At 42.3% G+C, this 19,875-nt stretch overlaps 2 protein-coding genes across 3 annotated transcripts in view; one reads left to right on the top strand and one right to left on the bottom strand.

Moving 5' to 3' along the window:
• The window catches only part of klhdc8b (kelch domain containing 8B), a gene marked incomplete at its 3' end in the record, with an annotated part of 357,262 nt that overhangs the window by 315,398 nt on the left and 21,989 nt on the right, over positions 1–19,875 (bottom strand). The gene's annotated exons all lie outside the window — the stretch shown is intronic.
• LOC307037712 (general transcription factor II-I repeat domain-containing protein 2A-like) lies at positions 1,759–17,962 on the top strand. Of its 2 annotated transcripts, XR_013807770.1 has the most exons (4): positions 1,759–3,139; positions 3,254–3,294; positions 17,251–17,373; positions 17,467–17,962. XR_013807770.1 is itself a non-coding variant. In XM_079678773.1 (3 exons), exon 1 carries the CDS (start codon positions 1,889–1,891, stop codon positions 3,137–3,139), a length of 1,251 nt encoding a protein of 416 aa, XP_079534899.1. In that variant the 5' UTR covers positions 1,759–1,888; the 3' UTR covers positions 3,254–3,294; positions 17,251–17,962. The 2 variants fall into 2 exon arrangements, 1 of the variants encoding a protein (XP_079534899.1); XM_079678773.1 differs by having other exon boundaries at positions 17,251–17,962.

Raw genomic sequence — 19,875 nt, forward strand, 5'->3', positions numbered from 1 at the left:
ACATGCTTTTAGTGTGTTATAGGTGTTTTATATATAGAATTATAAGAGAGTTTCCCTCTCTTTTGAAAAAAATAACTAAACGATTATTTTGACTGATCAAATGATCATTGAAAAATATGTTAGAGCGGCCCTATAATGCTCCTTTTCAGGGGTATATATGTATTATGCGTCTCTACTGTGACATGTCTCCATGCTTTAATGTTCAAAAAGCTCTTTATTTATCCCTGTGCTGCAGCACCTCTTTTCACCCTCTGTCTGAAACCAGAGCCCAGTCTGCTCTGATTGGTTAGCTGGCCGGCTCTGTTGTGATTGTTCAACTGATGTCCCGCCCCTTAGCCTACCACGTACAATGTGCTGGAGCACTAGCCAATAGAGATGTGTTCCATAGTCATGATGTCATAATGTTACAGACGTAAACGTAAAAGGAGACGCCTAAATAACACAGTAGTATGTAGTATGAGTATAACAGTGCATCATTTTAACACAGACCTACACATTTATTTATTTTTAAGAGAAAGCTTGTTTTGAGACGAGTTTAGCCTAGATTAGCACAAAGATGGGATACATCTAGCTGACTCCTGCTCTCAGTTGGAGTAACTCTTGAAAGAAGAATCAGCACACTGTACATGAGTGCTACAGTATGGGATTAGACATGAATCTTTCCTTGTGCCCTCCAGCAGAACATCTAAAATTAAGCTCATCAGGGATCCACTATCAGAGGCTCCTGTCAGCATACACTCATGCCAAGAAGAAAAACCACTGAGCTCAGCCCTTTGGGCTCACTGAGGTGGATGAAAAGCTGAAAGTATGAAACTTTGTTCCGAGCACGAGTCTTATTTTATAGTCACAATGCTTCTTCGAGCACTCGAGTTAGGCGTGAGAGCAGAGCCTCCACAGACAAATGTCACTTTGAAGTCATTATCTCGGGCTTTTCTGCTCTCTTGAACATAAGACTGCCAGAAAAACATCCTTTAAAAGAAGAACGCCATTATGTTTTTCACTAACAATCATGGCTTTAGAACAGGTGTCTCAGACTCCAGGCCCGCGGGCCAGATGTGGCCCGTGAGACAGTTTCTCATGGCCCCTTTGTTGATATCATGTAATAGTGTTAATCTGGCCCGCGCGTTTACATTTGCGCTTTATATTTCAATTTTATTTTTCCCGCTGCTGCTGCTGCTGCTGGCAGGGAACTGCTGCGCGGAGTTCCCTCGCCCCTCCCCCCTCCGAGGGAACTCCGCCACACGTCAATCAAATGCGCGCAGCGGAATCAATCCAGACAGAGTGATCCACAAGTGACACAGAGTGGAAGCAAAATATATCGCCATGTCTTCATCAAAACTTTCAGGGAAAAGAAAAATCGATGATGACCACAGAACATTTCAGTGGGAGACTGAATATTTTTTTGTTGAGTACAGGGGAAACGCAACGTGCCTTATATGCACAGAGAAAATCGCTGTATACAAGGAGTATAACGTCAAACGTCACTACTCAACTAAACATGCAAAGTATGCAAAATACCTGGGAGATGAGAGAGAGAAAAAAGTCACAGAGCTAAAAAAAATGCTATGGAAGCAACAAAATCTCTTCAACAAAGGAAGCAATGAGGCTGATTTAGCAGTCGAAGCTAGCTATGTGGTGAGTGAGATGATTGCTAGAGCGGGAAAGCCGTTTACGGAAGGCGAGTTTGTAAAAAAATGCATGTTGCAGACTGCAAGTATAGTCTGTCCGGAAAAGAAGGGTCAGTTCATCAACATCAGCCTGTCAGCTAACACAGTGGCAGAGCGCATTTCTGACTTATCAAGTGACATGCGACAAAGCCAAACTTTTCCGTGCATACTCTGTAGCTCTTGATGAGAGCACAGACATCACTGACACCGCTCAGCTCGCAATGTATGTCCGTGGTGTTGATGACAATTTTGAAGTGACAGAGGAGTTGCTTACAGTGAAACCAATGCATGGCCAGACCACCGCTCAGGAGATATTTCAGCAACTGTGTGATGCCATTGCGGATATCGGTCTGCCATGGAAGAGGTTTGTTGGAATTACGACGGACGGAGCGCCATCAATGACAGGGAGAAAAAACGGGCTGGTGGCACTTGTTCAAAGAAAACTGGAGGAGGAGGGTGTGGAGGAGGCTATTGCTCTGCACTGCATTATCCATCAGCAGGCCCTTTGCAGCAAATGCTTGAAGTTTGACAATGTGATGTCTGTCGTTGTGAAATGCATCAACCATATCAGATCCAGGGGCTTAAAGCACCGCCAGTTCCGTGCTTTTTTGGAGGAAATTGAGTCAGAATATGAGGATGTGCTCTACTTCACAGAGGTACGTTGGCTCAGCAGGGGAAACGTCCTGAAGAGGTTTTTTGAGTTGAGAAAAGAACTGAAAGTATTCATGCTGGAGAAGGGTGGGATGGCTGTTCCCGAGCTGAGTGATCCCAAATGGCTCATGGACTTAGCTTTTCTTGTTGACATCACGCAGGAGCTGAATGCTCTGAATAAGAAGTTGCAGGGCCAGGGCCAGCTTGTTAGTGCAGCATATGACAATGTCAGAGCATTCTCTACAAAACTGATGTTATGGAAAGCCCAGCTCCCTCAGAAAAACCTCTGCCATTTCCCAGCATGCAAGGCTCTCATGGACAGGGACACAGCATTCAGTGGTGAGAAGTATATTGATGCCATTGTGAAGCTACAGGAGGAATTCGATCAGCGGTTTGCAGACTTCAAGACACACAGAGCCACTTTCCAAATGTTTGCAGACCCCTTCTCCTTTGATGTGGAAAATGCCCCTGGTGTGCTTCAAATGGAGCTCATCAACCTGCAGTGCAATTCTGAGCTCAAAGCCAAGTTCAGGGAAGTGAATGGGAAAGCAGACAAGCTTGGACAGTTCATGAGAGAATTGCCCCCCTCCTTCCCTGAGATTTCCAGGATGTTCAAGCGGACCATGTGCCTTTTTGGGAGCACATATATGTGTGAACAGCCCTTCTCCACCATGAACTTCAATAAGTCAAAGTACATGTCCAGAATTACTGATGCACATCTTCAAGCCATACTGAGGGTTTCAACTGCTTCCTCCCTCAAACCAAATGTGGCTCAGCTGTGTGAGAGGAAGCCCTGCCAGGTCTCTACCAGCAAGGAGTAGGTAAGACAGAGCAACTGTACATAGTTATGTTGTGAAGAACAGTTCATGTTAAGAAGATGTTGAATAACTGTTAATGTTGTATTTTTTAATAAATGTTTTGCGGAATATTTGAAGCGGCCCAGACTTGCCCAGACTCTACGTCCAGCGGCCCCGAGGTAAATTGAGTCTGAGACCCCTGCTTTAGAAGGAAGTGTGTGTTAACGCTCATATCCTTGGTGTCAACAAGCTGCTCAATGAGTCTCTCAGGATAACATGAAATTAGGTTTGTGTGTATTTTTAAGACGGACTGTAACCAAAGCAGAGAAGAAGTACACAAATGCAAACACACAGGACACACAAAAGTACAGATTAAGCCACGGCTTTATTCTGATTCTTGTGATTATGCTGTGTCATTTGGGATCTAAAAGGAATTTTTAGCTTATCTTACACAAGAGCACATACATATTTTGCATAACATTTAAAATGTGCATAGAAGCACTTAACGGATAAAAAATAATCTGTTTCCTCTTTTTGAAAGGGATTAGTTTTGATTTCACAGAATAGCTCATCGGCCTGCTACATGTTGAACATCTATTGTTAACAACGGTGACAACATATAAGAGCTGAGCATTTCAAGCTATTTTCTTTAGAGATTATAAAATAAGTTACCATTCGATTGCTAGTATGGATGATATGTCGTCCGAGAGTAGCGCCCCACCCTCGCTCCAATGATCCTTTGCAAAAACATAAAAAGGCCTTTCAGTCAAGACTGCATTGTCGATTAAGAGAAACTTATTTCCTCCCAGATTATTTGTGATGACGCATCACAAATATGTTTCCAATCATGGAGTGCCCGTATAGAGGTCATATTGGAAGAATGGGTCAAACAAAGACATGACTTTTCTTTCTTTATTCATTTTTTTTTTTTATTCAAAATAATCATGACAAACTAAACCATGAAGTTTTGAACCATGAACCTAACCAAGTAGTTTTGTTGGATTTGTGTTTCAATTTAAATTGCTTCCAACTGCAACTGTAATCTTGGAGAAAATACGGTCCCCATGAAATGTAATCAAGAATGCTGTTTATTTGTGTTGAAATTAAACTGTGTAGTTGACAGGGTTGTGTTGTGTAGTTAGGGAGATTTTCGGGAATCTCACGTCCTAGTTTGATTCAATAAATGGCACTTAACTACAGTTGAGTGGAAGGATCTGAACTTACATCTCTGTGTGAGTGAACAGAAAACACAAGTTACTTTTGATTTGAAATGTTTTAACTGCAGTGTTCCAAAACTTGGTACATTGTTCTGAATAAAAGGATGTGTAATTTACTGAGAAGTTGGTATAGAAACCTCATTGTTATGTTGCAATCTGTAGTTGTAGCTCCACACAGGAAGGACACGAAACGTATAGGAGCTTTATTTAACCGCTGCAATAGATATATAATGCAGAGAGGGTGATCCAACTCCTCCACTGTATCCCAAAATCCTTTGAGTAGAGGCACTGACAGCTTGTAAGACAACCCTACACAACATCTGACTTTCCATTGCAAGAGCAACTGTTTGATTCACAAAACTGCTGATAAAGGAACACAGAAACTGCTGAGGAATCCATCCTGCTGTGTCCTCTAGCACTCCTTTACCGTGTTCACAGACACAGAATCTGAAATCGAATCACGTTTGATAAAAGTAAGCTCTGTGGAAACAGGTCTCTCCTCCCTCCTGCTCCAAGGAAGTCTGTTTCTTTAATGGGGGCTACTTCACCTGCTGCTTGAACGTTAATTATTTACAAGACTATAACCAGAATGTCAGCCGGAGAGTGCAGACCTTAACAGTGGCCAATGGTGCATTCACAGTCACTTCAAATTCTTCCATTTCTTTGTTTGTACTTGTGTCTTCATGAGCTTTAAAAAGGTCCCATATTATACCATATTTGAAAAATATATTACAGGGCCATATCTATACAAAACATGTCTCTAAAGTGTTTTGCTCAAAATACCAAACAGATCACCCATTGTAGCCATGCCTCGTACCCCTCTATTTCAGCCCTGTTACAAAAGTGCTGATTCTGGGACTGGCCCTTTAAATATAAATGAGCTGCTGCTCGCCACGCCCCTTTGGAGCTGCTGCTGGCCACGCCCCTTTGGAGTGTCCGCGTGCAAGCAGTGAGCTCTGTGAAGAGAAGGCTGTCTAAAAGCAGAAACTCAGCTAAACGCTGCCGTGATTAAACGCCATATTATGTTCCAAACCACATCAACGATTATTTCTGAAACAGTATGGAGCTCAAACGTTTCACTGTCGCGGGTTTACCACAAGGACATTACCTTTTGTATCCGGCTTCTTTAGACAGATTCTCTCCAGTACAGCGTTAGCGATACTTGCTAATGTAAACACAGACCATATAACTTCCAAAACACGTCGCGCATTGTTTCTTATACACCACATAGCTTCATATTTCTTTAATCCGTTCTGTATTCAGTGCCATTTTATGTATTCTATATATAACAACTTTACTCTAATTCCTGTAGGCATCCTGCTGAATACACTGTGGACACATATTTTTGTATAAAATATATCAAAAAGTGCATTTTGCATAATAGGTGACCTTTAAGTAGAAATAGGGAAACAACATGGATGCTAAGATGCTAATAAAAAAAATGTGATGTGTTTCAGAGTGTCGAAAGCAGTGGTTCTCAACTGGTCAAGCCTCAGGATCCACTTTTTTCCTTTGTCAATAAATTGCGACCCAAGGTTTTGAACCACTCAAATGTATTTCACAAACAATAGTGCAGTAATATGTGCTTCTCAACATACACTTTGAAGTTAAGTACAGTGCATACATTTTCAGTACATGTAGTCCATGGACACAACCCACATCCTCAACGTTGCAGATATATATCCCTTCACAGAACTAAAGTATGCTTTTTAAACAAGTTTAAAGGCCCAGTGAAGTGCATGTTTTTGCACCAAAATGAAATGGCAGTTTCATTCCTTACATATCATTGTGCCTGTTCATGGCTAAAATAATTTTTAATAATTCATAATTAATGAATTAATGAATTATTAATTTTGCCGTCTGAGCCTAACAGAAGTTGCAGACGATAGTGGCTGTGACGTCACAAGATGTACCCAGTTGCGATTGTAAACATGGCGGAGACTCTGGAAAGTGATACTAGTGTGAGAGAAATGATTGATTTGGACAGCTTTTCGGACAGGATAGATGAGGAAAGTGATCAATCTGGTGCACTTTGAGGGCAACATTAAGAGATTTATGGATACAGCTCTCAACACTCATATGAAACATATATTTCAATAATCAAAAAACATTGGAAGGATTTCTTAACCTATTTTATACAACTAATATTACATAGATGGACATATTTGTTTACATAGATGACCAAACCCACTGAGATAACTTAGGCTACAGTTTACCTCCCTGAGCTGACGTTATCTCTCTCAGTCCCACAGGAGAGCACTCTCCCTCTCCTTATTGTTGAAACAGCTAATCTGCGTTAGCTCCGAGCTAGCACCAGATGCTAACAACAACCCTGTAACTCTGTCAGTCTCTCTTTCTCTCTCTCTCGAATCGACCACTGGCCTTTATTTATCATGATCAATCAAATAATCTACGAAACAATGACACCAGCAAGGCTCACCTTCATCTTTTGGGAACAGAAACATCGCCACTTCGGCAGACTTGACATTACTACAGCCAGCGGCAATGCATCGTTTCCCCTGTATTTTTCATCCCTCTTTCTTCACTGTCGCCTCCATTGTCAGGTTTTCTCGATTGGCAATCACTTCCAGTCGACTCCGACACACTTTCCAGGAAAATACTAGCTCAAAAACGTTGAGAAATTCGACTTTGAAAAAGAGAAAAAACGAACGGTGGTGAATGTAAACAGTGCGGCGGCGTCCATCTCGTGACGTCACGCAGTAGATCGCAAGCCACGCCCACTAAGGCGAAGGTCGACTGCAGATTTCCCCGGAAAATTCAAAACTCGTCAAATTTGTTGCTATTCCAACATTTTTTGATATGGGTTCCAATGGACAATTTTGGTCATTACTATACGTATTAGCATAACAGATCATGCACAGGTGCACACTTCACAGGGCCTTTAAGATGATGATGGTCATATGGAATAAAAAGGCACTGTGAAGCTGACAATTGAGCGGCTCGACCAAGGAAGGAGGCAGAGGCAGAGAGTTCAAATATAACCCGGTGTGGGCATTTATTTCTCATGTGCACACAGTCACCACCGGCCAGAAGACTTGAGAAGCATCAGCAAAGATATTTCATTGAGAACATGATCACTACGTGACACCGTTTCTGGGGCCTCATTTATAAAGGGATATACGCTCAAAAAATGGCGTACGGCAGTTTCTACACAATGTTTGCGATTTATAAAATACTAACTTGACGGGAAAACGTGCGGTCCTCCACGAAAACTCTAACCCATGCGTACGCACTAAGCACAAAAACGGGAAAGACGATAAACTGCGACACCGTTGGCAGAAGGAAGAATGGAGAGAAATATGTGGAAATAATACCATAAATAAAATGTTACCTCTCATTTATCATATATGGAGAATTCATTGTTCAAACATTGATCAAAGTCAATCTTAAAATGATTTAACAAACGCCTGTTTGCGACTCCTCAGTGCACACAAAAACATAACTTAGAGAAATAAATAAATAAGGATATGTTATTCAAAACCACCTTTAATATGTTGTGTTAATGTTATGAAATGTTTTCTCATAAATGATGCGGTAAGCAGGACGACAGAATTAAGTCTAAACTGACCCCGTTTTGCATTTCTATAGGTTGTAGATACGAGCATGGTTTTATATACTACCATGTTTAATCATGTTTTATGCCGTTTGCTAAGACTTGATAAGTCGGTCATAAAACACAGGAGGTATGGAAGCTAAGAACACCATATGTGGTAAATTGTACAGCTAATATAACACAACAGATTAGTTGTATTTCCTTTAACTGGTGGATACAGAGTTGCTGCCGTGGAGACGCTGCGCACAGCTGATCAACAGCTGGGACGCAAACCACCAAATACGAAAACATCATTCAGATCCAGTCGTCATGACTCCACTCCGGAGGGATTCCCCGATCATTTCTTACAGTTTCTCATCAAGGGGGTGTCTCCTGTCCCTGGTACAAACACACTGCCTGAGGAAGGCTATGTGTATTTTTTTTTTTATTAACCTTTTTCGGACCACTTATTTATCTATTTTGGTGACGATCCGACCTCCATGCTGCTACTCTGGTTCAAACTGCATCCACCAAAGAATATGATTTATCTCGACCTCCCCAAAATAACCAAAATCTGACACGGTGTGAGATGTCTTTTTTTGCCGTTCTGTCGTCATTTCCTGCGATATTCTTCATGAATGAATGGGCATTTCTTTGACTATTTATAGACAAATATGGGCGTTACGTGAAGCCCGCAAAAGCTGCACCGCATTTCGAGTCGATTGTGATTTATAAAGGCAAACCGGCGTAGGAAGTGCTGTGCGCACTTTCCTCGCCGGTACGCAATGTTTGGTAAATCGGAAAATGTCGGAACATTTCTGTACCTATTTTTGGGATTTCTACTACGTAAGCAACCTTCCCACGTGAATCCTACGCACGGCGTTATAAATGAGGCCCCTGGTCTCTGGCAGCGCAGCCCTAGAAATACCGGCTTTCTATTTCTTTTTTTCTCACTCGCACATCTGCGTCCCACTCTAAATAGGTCCTTGACCCACTTTTGGGTTGTGACCCACCGGTTGAGAACCACTGGTCTAAAGAATATATGGAAACCTGTTCTTTTGTTGGTTCAACTTGAAGAGGCAATCACATAAAATGTCCTAATCAAAAACTATTTTTCAGCATAATGAAGCACAAAAGTGCCCTATCTCGCAACGTTAACAAAACTCAATTCTAATTCATATCCCATCCCAAAATGCTCCAAAATTGGTTCTTCCTCAGCCTATGCTTAATACTAAAACTAACAAGTTTCATGAAAATCTGGTAGTTTTGGAGCAATGTTGTTATCAAAAAGAGCCAAAAATATAACGCCCTTGGTGGTAAGGGTAAGTATCATGGTGGTAATAAAAAACGAAATCACATATACATAGAATAATCACATTGACCCATGACTCAGCATATTATCAATCATATCCTTAGAACATCACAGGCTTTCAGCCAAATGACATAGACCGACATAGGCTCCAGGTGCAGAGAAAGCAGGTCAGTGCAAGTTGTTCAAGAAAAGCAGGCAAGAGTACTATGAGTTCTGAAGCATACAGGAAGTAGAAACGTACACATGTAACTTATCTAAGACTCAGGCAGCCACAATGCTTAAATAACAACTTTCTGAAACACCAGAGGATGTGAATCTTTCTTTGGATTTTGTTTGTAACCGACTTCACACTTTCAAAACTCTCTCCCAACACTTTGAAGAGATGACAGCATGCCTTTATCTTCCTCCTTGTGGAAACATAATTCATATCTTTGAGATGCAGAACAGCTATTTTCCAGTCAGCCGTGTGCAGGCCGGCTGACAGACAGACACTGCTGATGAAGGAGAGGCCAGCGGCCATTAATCACAGACCGAGGGAAAAAGGAAATGATAACAATCAGTGCAGTGGGAGTATGACACCTCTGGGTCACGAAACGGTGGCAATTAAAAAAATGGTCTCTGCACGGAGGGGACCAAAAGAGACAGGTTCTAAGGGAGCAGGGGGGGGGGGGCGGCTGCATTTATAATACCCAATGTTTCATGTCTCTGTGCAAAGCGCGCTAAGCCAGAGGAAAGAGATACGCATTGCATGCGTGAGTGAAGTGAAAAGGTGAGAGGGGAAAGACGACATAAAAGGACGAAACTCAAAGAAAAACAAACAAGTGGGACAGCGTTTGAGGAGGGGGGGGGGGTGAGAGACTTCTGTACGGCAGCATTTGGGATTAATGATGAAGGAGGAAGAGGCAGAAAGAGACAACTGCAGGATAAGAGGGAGAAAACCACACACACTGTGTTCTCTTCAGGCAGCAAAGGCTCCATATACACACACACACGTTCTGTCAGCCACTAATTTAGTAACACGCAGATTGTGTAGCGCTGTCTGACACGCACACAAACACATTTACTAGTTGCTGCCTCTGATTAATCCAAAAACAAACACACACTTGTTGCCAAGGAACAGCAACGGTCGCTTGTTCAGTCAACTCTGAAATTCAGAGGAAGACAGGAAACAGCTAGAGGGTGAGGGGAGAGGTTGAAGTGGAAAAGAGGAGAGGAGAGAAAATAGGAGAAGAGAGCAAAGGAAAGGAAAAAGAAAGGGAGGAAAGTAGAGTAAAAGAGAAGAGAGGATCTGAGAGGCTAATGCATGATAAAGCTTATAGTTGATAAAATAATCTAATAAGTGCATTGACGTAGACACGTTGTGCCTCTTCACCTACACATCTTAGTTCTTACTCTGATGGTATGTCATTTGGTTGTGTGTGTAGACGGTGGAAGCAGGGAGAGGAATATACGTGCCTTGATCCCTGCCGAGTCGACGCACAACTGTTGATTGGTGTAAAGAAAAAAAACACGTTTTAGGAGCAATGCGCTCATGGTATAGATGTGGCGCATACATCTTAATTCCTACTCTTTTCCCTCACCCTATCCTAAGGGAGTGCATGTACGTAGACACGTTGTGCCTCTCCACCTCTGTTCCTTACTTCTTACTTGCTACCCCTTTCCCTCAACCTATCCTAAGGGAGTGCATGCAGTGGCGGCGCTAAGGGGTGGCTACTTGGGCTCAAGCCCCGGATGTTTTCTGAAAAGCCCCGGATGTTTCACTTGAAAAAAAAAAACGTCTCGGGAGTAATGTTCAGTCCACCAGAGAGGCAGCCGCTGTGGGACATTAGCCTGCGTACTGCGTAGCCTTCCCTGCCCTGAAGAAGAAGTGATCCTTCCCAGTGCCTGACAAGTTTTAAGCTAATAGCATATAAAGTTATGGATATTAGAAAGTTATTTTCATCGAAGCAGGCGCAACAAGCTGCAGCAGCAGCAGTAGTATCAGCAGCTGACAACAATGTCATCACCAGCAGTGAAGAAATGGATGATGTTTCAGGTTTGTGAATCTAATGGTGATATCTGCACTCTGACTGACTGAGTAAGAAGTGAAAAAGAGTGATGTAACGTTAATGTTATAGCTAGTAAATATGGAGTAACCACACTAAGTATACCCTTATATGTTAGTATGTATACAGAACATGGCTAAAAATTATCCTAAGATGTAACGTTAACACTTCATACCTCAGTCTACTTTTAAGACACTAAAATAACGTATTCCAATTTTTATTTTGTTTTCGCGCGTGGAATTATACCGGCTCTCGTTTCAGTACACATAACAATGGAACCATAGCAACAGAACTGACAGGCAACGGAACTGACAGGCACCCCTCTGAATCAGACTGATTGGCTGTGACTGCATCCACTAAGTGTCAGATTCAGAAACGTGACTCTTACACTCTTTACGTCACAAACAAAGATGGTGGATGAGAATAGATCTATAAAACGATAAGCAATGCGCCAGAATAAAGGTGAGACTAACCGCATCCCTTAAAACTCTACGCACATTCGTTACACCGAAATAAGTAAACGACTGTATTTGAGTGAGTTAAGGCATTAGTTTGCTTCATTAAAGGGTGTTAATGAATAAGTGTTCTGCAGTGTCTTTTGTTCGCTTTAAGGTATTATTAAGGTAGGGTTGATGTTGCTCTCAAAGTGCACCAGATTGATGCTTTTAACTTCAATATTTAAAAAAGATATCTTCCCGGGGGAGCATGCCCCCGGACCCCCCTAGAGGAGGCGACGACCCCCCTAAAGGATGTTCGGTCCATCCCCCACTTGTAAAAAATAGCACTTTACCCCTGCAACCCCCACCAAAAAACTCCTGGGCTAAGCTCCGGATCTCCTACCATCCTAAATCCGCCACTGAGTGCATGTACGTAGACACGCAACACGTTCTCACTCCCAACCCGTCACATGTTGACGGAAGGTCAGGACCCCTCCTCGTCACTCTATTACGGAAAGGGTGCCCCTTGAGAGTCAGTTTTCAACGGGCAGGGCGTCCCATAGACCTTTATAGACCTCCCATAGCGTTGATAATAGACGCCATGAGAACGCTCCCCGACGGTCGGTTGTTATTGTCAATATTAATATCATAATTATTTATTTTTTAATAGTCACACTCGATTTTGCCGATTTTCTTGTTGCCCCAGCTGGTCGACACCTCTTTTAGCAGAAACAAAGGCTACATTAATGTATTAAATCGATGTTAATCTATGTGTGTGGTTGTGGAATGGGACGGGGTGGACCCGTTCAAATCCAGTTTTGGACAGTCTGCCGTGGTTCCATCCCATTTCAAAGTGCTGTTCAACGCTCGGCGTAACCCTCGGCGCACACTCAAACATCCAACACAGAGCTTGAGGACTATCACGGGGTTTGTCAAGCGAAGCGGAGAGAATACTTACTTCCGGGTGTAAAATTCTCTAAAGCAACTACTATGAGCTGCTCCGATCCTCGGTACTGACGGACTCCAACTTGTGTTTAATAATCAAACAAATAAATAAACACAAGGATAATTATGTGTTATTGTTGAGTAAATAACAGTGTGTGGTATAGAAAAGAATACAAAATTAGAAGGAAAAAACAATGAAACAATACAGATTTCAGTATTCTGAGCCCCTACTCTCCCCATAACTGACGGCAACAAAAGTCCTACATTATTCAATTAAAATAAAGAAGTAAAAACAATAAGTGTGGCTTGATATTGAGTAAGAAAAAGGTTGATAAAAGCTGTGAGAATGGATCTGCGGAGAGCATTTCGCCGCGATCCCAGCTCTATGCAAGTCAATGGGACGCCCTGCACGTGGAAAACTGACTCTCAAGGGGTACCCTGTGCGTAATAGAGTGACTGGGAGGGGCCCTGACCAACCGTCAACATGTGACGGGTTGGGAGTGAGAACGTGTTGAGATGCGTTAGTTTTGCTGCTATAGGCTTAGACTGTCGGGGGACACCTTACTTCTTCCTTCTGTCTGTCTGTACCTGTGTACTCTCATGTTCCGAATAACCCGGCTTCCCCAAAAAAAATGTTGGTGTCTATCTACACCGAGATCCTGAGTTGAGGCTGATCCTGTTGCTGCGGTCCTGTGTCCTGGATCCTGAGTCATGTGTCATGGATCCTGCATCATGAGTCCTGCATCATGAGTCCTGGATCCTGAGTCCTGGATCCTTAGTCCTGAGTCATGGTACCTGTGTCCTGGATCCTCTATCCTGAGTCATGATCTGAGTCCAGGACTTCGAGTTGTGGCTGAACCTGTCACTGTGGTCCTGCCTGACTCTCATCATACTCCTTCCCTGATGGCTCCCACAGGACTGTTGACATCCTCGTGGATTCATCTTCTTATTATAGACACATGCATTTCCAAACATTTGGTCTACCTATGCTGTAAAATTTATTATCTCTTCGATTTACACACGGCATGTATTGCACGTCTGTCCGTCCTGGGAGAGGGATCCCTCCTCTGTTACTCTCCCTGAGGTTTCTCCCATTTTTCCCTTTAAACTGTGGGTTTTCTCTGGAAGTTTTGCCTTGTACGATGTGAGGGTCTAAGGCAGTGGCGGCGCTACATTTTTTTTTAAAATGTCACGGGAGTAATGTGCAGTACCGGAGTCCACCAGAGAGGCAGCCGCTGCGGGACATTAGCCTGCGTACTGCGTAGCCTTCCCTGCCCTGAAGAAGAAGTGATCCTTCCTAGTGCCTGACGAGTTTTAAGCTAATAGCCTATAAAGTTATGGATATTAGAGAGTTATTTTCATCAAAGCAGGCGCCACAAGCTGCAGCAGCAGCAGTATCAGCAGCTGACAACAATGTCATCACCAGCAGTGAAGAAATGGATGATGTTTCAGGTTTGTGAATCTAATGGTGATATCTGCACTCTGTCTGACTGAGTAAGAAGTGAAAAGGAGTTATGTAATGTTAATGTTATAGCTAGTAAACATGGAGTAACCACACTAAGTATACCCTTATATGTTAGTATTAGGGCTGTCAAGTTAACGCGTTAATAACGCGCTAACGCAAAAACAAATTACGCCACTAATTATTTTAACGCGATTAACGCATGTGCATTTTTTTTCCTCGGCCGCCCCGTAGTTTCAGAGCACATCGAGTTTAAAATACCAAATATACGATCCAAGCACACTGCTGATGCCAACAGCCCCGCTCTAGCCGCCCGCTTGCAGCAGACCACACTTGAAAGTGTGCGGAGGAGACGCCTGGACACGTCTACGAGCAGCAAACTTTCAACAAAGATCGCTAAATGGGTGGCGAGTGGCGACAGCTTGCAGGTCAATTAATATTGTGGAGGACGAGGGGCGGCGTGATATAATTCGGGTCGCATCCAACGACTGCACTATGAATTGCCTTCCAGAGCCACCACTGTGTCGAAAATACACAACTTGTATGAAGTCCAAACAGCTAAAGTAGAGTAGGATTTAAGAAGACTATTGGGCTTCACTCAGTAATGACAGTTACCTCGGGGGTCACAGCACATTATTTTGACCCACAGTGGGAACTTCAGTCTCATGCTTTGACAGAGGAGCGGCATTTCACAGACAACTGCGCCGGCACACACACATACACACCAGAGTCCGGCATCGGGTCGGGTACCCGCGGGTACCCGACGGGTGACCCGCAAAAAAGGTGATTCGCGGGTGGTATTTTTCCAAACACTTTTTTCCGGGTTCGGTTCTGGGTAAAACAAAGATGATGCGGGTCGGGTCGCGGGTGTTGCATAATAAATATATTTAAATAATAATAATTTAGTTTAATGTTTAAATCCTCAGACCTCTCCCCCGTGGGACCGTGCATAATCATAGCGTCTGCAGCGCATCAATCTGCTTCTGAGCGCGCCACATTCTGAATGGCTGAGGTGAAGCTCTCTAGCGGAGAATACAGCATTTTCCAACACTTCCTCAAGAGCGAAATTCAACATCTGGGAGGCTTTTGGTGTCCTCCTAGATGGAGAGAATAACCAACATCCCAGGCTTTTTGAGAGAAATATGCAACTGCGTGTGTTAATAATTGCACGTTTTCACTGCTCATATATATATGCGGGTTCGGGTCGGGTTGCGGATCCTGTGCCGACGGGTCGGGTCGGCTTGCGGAACTAATTGGTAATATGTGCGGGTAGCGGGGCGGGTTCGGTATTGCACGTCGCGGGTCTTGAAAATCAGACCCGTGCAGGACTCTGATACACACACACACATACACATACACATACACACGCACGCACACACACACACACACACACACACACACACACACACACACACACACACACACACACACACACACACACACACACACACACACACACACACACACACACACACACACACACACACAGTAATATTGTATTGTATGAGAGAGGTTCCAGGTTGAATTGAGGCGAATATTTGTAATGTTCAGAGGTTGTTGTGTTTAATATCCATGACAATATTTGTCATTGATCAAATGATAATAAACAAACATTTTAATAAAGCATATTTGTCCACTCATATGTTGATAAGAGTATTCAAAACTTGAAAAATATCCCTCTAAAGTACATTTAGAATAGATAAAAAATGTGCGATTAATTTGAGATTAATCGCGATTAACTATGGACAATCATGCGATTAATCGCGATTAAATATTTTAATCGACTGACATTCCTAGTTAGTATCTGTACATAACATGGCTAAAAATTATTCTAAGATGTAACGTTAACCCTTCATACCTCAGTCTACTTTTAAGACACTAAAATAACGTATTCCAATTTTTATTTTGTTTTCGCGCGTGGAATTATAACGGCTCTCGTTTCAGTACACATAACAACGGAACCATAGCAACGGAACTGACAGGCAACAGTCAGAAACGTGACTCTTACGGCCCGTCCACACAGCAGCTTTGGACAAACTTGCCGGCGGGCGTGTCTGAAGCGCAACCAACAACCAATCACATTAATCTCCCGCCCCTGACACACAAGCAGCGGTTTGATTGGCTAGAGCTTGTACTGGCATATGATTTGATTGGCTGATGCTTCCACCGAAAGCTTCAGAATCTTCAAAAGTTGAACATTGCTCAACTTTTGCAGCCTGAAACGCCAGGAAAGCTCCGCTCTGCTTCCCACAATGCAGTTCGGCGAAAAGTGACGTCACCCCATTCAAAGTGAATGGGAAGAAGCTTCCAATGCCGCTGTGTGGACGGGCCGTTTTTAGCCCTGCACCCCCCCCCCCCCCCCCCCCCCGACAACTCCCCGGATCTCCTACAATCCTAAATCCGCCACTGGTCTAAGAACAGAGGGTGTCGTATTTGCATACTGATATTCTGTACAAACTGTGAAGTCCACTGAGACAAATGTAACATTTGTGATATTGGGCTATATAAATAAGCAATGATTGATTGATTGATGTCAACAGACCAACATCTTAAGACACACACACACACACACACACACACACACACACACACACACACACACACACACACACACACACACACACACACACACACACACACACACACACACACACACACACACACACACACACACACACACACACACACACACACACACACTGAAAGCACATCCCAAAACGTGGTCATTGCACACACTCAACTGCCTTTCCTTTGTATTGTTAACTATTTATTTCTGCACAACACAAACCCACTGCATAAACATGTTGTGACATTCCCACCTAATAAAGGTCAGTATTCTTTAGTTTTTGAATAAGCTTCAATAGGGAAGGCCCCTGATTGGCTATAGGACTAAATATGCAACTATGCTCTTTGTATCAGTAAACAGAAGGCATTTATGGAAGATTCAAAACACCAGCACCACCATATGTATAGCAGAAGAGATTGTTCTATAGCACCGTTAGATGCAGTATAGTTAAGGCAGAGTTAGAGGTAGTTACAATAATTAATATCACAAAACATACTTTGACAAGCAACACATTAACATATATATTGAACGTTATGTTATGGTTTAGGTGTTTTGCTTTCTCCTCCTCCCCTATGTCTTCTCTCTCTCTCCTTTGCAGTGTGGTGATCGTTAGAAGGCTCAGCTGGTTCACAATGAGGAGCACCTGTAATCATCTAATCAACTCCTCCATAAAATCCTGGTCATGTTCACACTCCAGTGCCAGATAATTCCGTCTCACTCGGTAGAGCTGAATGTCGTAGTAGCCTAGCTTAGTGTGATTTTCTCTTGCTGTTTTTGTGGAAGAGTAACCTTGTTTTTTCCTCTGTTTTTCCAGTGTCTGCTCAAGCCAACCTGAGTCCTGCTGCCGCCACCAGTGTGAACTAGATCCACCTTCATTTTGTGGATTATTTTTTAGTTGCTCCTTTTTTCCTTTATTAAACTTTGTTAAAAGACTGAATTCATCTGGTCTCTGCCATTGTAGGTCCTGAACTGTTGACCCAGCCCTAACACCTTAACTGTTATTGTATACAAGACAAAAGCATTAGGACTGTAAACTCCTCAAACTTAGATATTTAGGTATAATGGTCAACATGTTTTGCAGCATTTGCTAATTAGCATGAATACAAAGTGTATCTGAGGCTGATGGAAATGTCATCATGTTACAGTTAATAAACCAAAGTGTGATAGAGAAAAGTTGGATCAGTAGGTCAGTTTGTTGGGATCAAGGATGCTTGCTTCACAATTCACGGATAGACAAACATAGCACATAATCACAATACATGGTTTAGGGAATATTATACAACCATGTTCAAACTGACATAACGGTGGGAGAGAGAAGCACAGTTGCAAATCAATCTGCTAATTCAGTGCCAGGGACAGCGCCATGTATTTATCACTACACAGTTAGGCTCCTGCTGTTTCAGAGCCATGTTCAGGGACAGACTAGAAGAACCGTTTATGTCTAAAAGGATCAATGAGTCAGAAAGACTACATATTTTCAACTAAATAAAAACCTTATGTGTCAGTAAATTTGCTCATAGGTAATTGAGAGGGGGGATGGCAGGTTACCAAGGTGGTCAATTAGGCTTTTAAGAGTATAATGGACCTTTTTAGTCTTTCATTCATATATTGAGGAAAAGCTAAGATAACACTGATGTTACATGTTATATTATTATGTTTATCTATTTTAATTTTTAAATAAATTAAACACATAAAAAAAGAACACCATGCAATATAACAGAACTACATATTTTGTATAGGTGTTGCAAGTCTATGCAAGACACACACAATTAATGTCAACGTGTATTAAATCATACACATTTGAAACTAACACACATGCTTCAAGTTAGTGAAAGATCCTCAGGTTAAATTCAAATACTTTGCATGTCCGGACTGAATTCCCTTAGGGTTATAATTAAACCCTAGCCCTAACCCTAACACTTGCACACTAACCCTATTTAAAAGCAGCAACAGGGTTTTAAAAGCCGCCGTTATGCACATCTTGTGCCAAACCCCTCTCATCTCTACTCTGCACCTCCATCGGCTTCACACCCAATCTGATTTAAAATTCCATATCCCTGAAGGGCAACTGCAGGAGGTTCCCAGGATGCAGCTGCAGGGAAACCTTTTAAGATGCGAGAGCAGACACAGTTCTGAATAATGGTTGATCAAAAGTTTTGTTCCAAATCCTGGAGCAGGGATGGAAACTGTAACACTACAAATTACACGGGGAATGTGTATGTTTCCTTCTGGAGTAGAATCCAAGTATTGTCAAGCCTAGTTTCCAATTAAAGCATGTTCTTTTTCATCTTACACTAACAGCCATTGGTGGCCAAACTATCCTCCAGCACACAGCAACACACTTACTATAAACACACCACACACACACTGGGCATACAGTAGTTGGTCATTTGTCACTAGGATGTCAGAAAAACATGAACAATTGTTGTGTTTCTACAGTAACAATGTAGCAGAGAATAGTTTGAGATGACATGTTCAACAGCAGACCTAATCCTCATATTAATAATTCATAAAGGGTTTACTGATGGAAGTGATTATCAACTCTCTTCTTCCTTCCTTAGTGACTTGCGACTTGAGAAACAAAGATAACAACTGAAGAGGGATGTTTTCCTTCCTCCTTCATTTTATATATTTCCTGTTCACACTTCAGCTGCGGAGAGGATAAACGCACTCCAGCGGATCACTTCTGCAGAGCTGAGCCAAAATTAAAACATGAGCCCTGAGCTGTTAATGTTACGCTTTTTTAAATGGGAGTTTACCTTTAATGAGTGTGACAGCTCACTTTAGGGAAGTGTTTTGGCTGCAGGGTTTTAGAGCACAACTCTTCTGCGGCAACAGTTTCAGACTGAAAGCATGCCCTGTATCAGTTTCATTACAACACACCAGAGACTGCATGGTTTCACAGATAATATTAAACATAAAATAATATGAAGTTGTTGCTAAAATACTATGGATTAAATGTATTAAAGAGGCCTCTACTGTGTCATGTCTCATGCACTAACCTGTTAAGCCCCAAGCGTGTTTTTCAGGTCTCAGGCTCGAAATTGACATGCCCAGAACAAATGACTATATCTTAACTTCTAAAAGGGGAACATAAATAACAAATTTTCTCAAAGCAATGATAAACCTGTGAGTTGGATTTAGAAAAGTCAAAATCAATATAGATTTTTTTATTTTAAAGTAAATTCAGATTGAACATAGTAAAAAAATGCAAATTATAGTG

The sequence above is a fragment of the Notothenia rossii genome (genome assembly GCF_949606895.1).
Source record: "Notothenia rossii genome assembly, chromosome: 4".
In the NCBI taxonomy this organism is placed as follows: Eukaryota; Metazoa; Chordata; class Actinopteri; order Perciformes; family Nototheniidae; genus Notothenia; species Notothenia rossii.

Coding starts and splice junctions, on each gene's coding strand:
- LOC307037712 (XM_079678773.1), top strand. CDS start 1,889: ATGTATGTCCGTGGTGTTGATGACAATTTTGAAGTGACAGAGGAGTTG.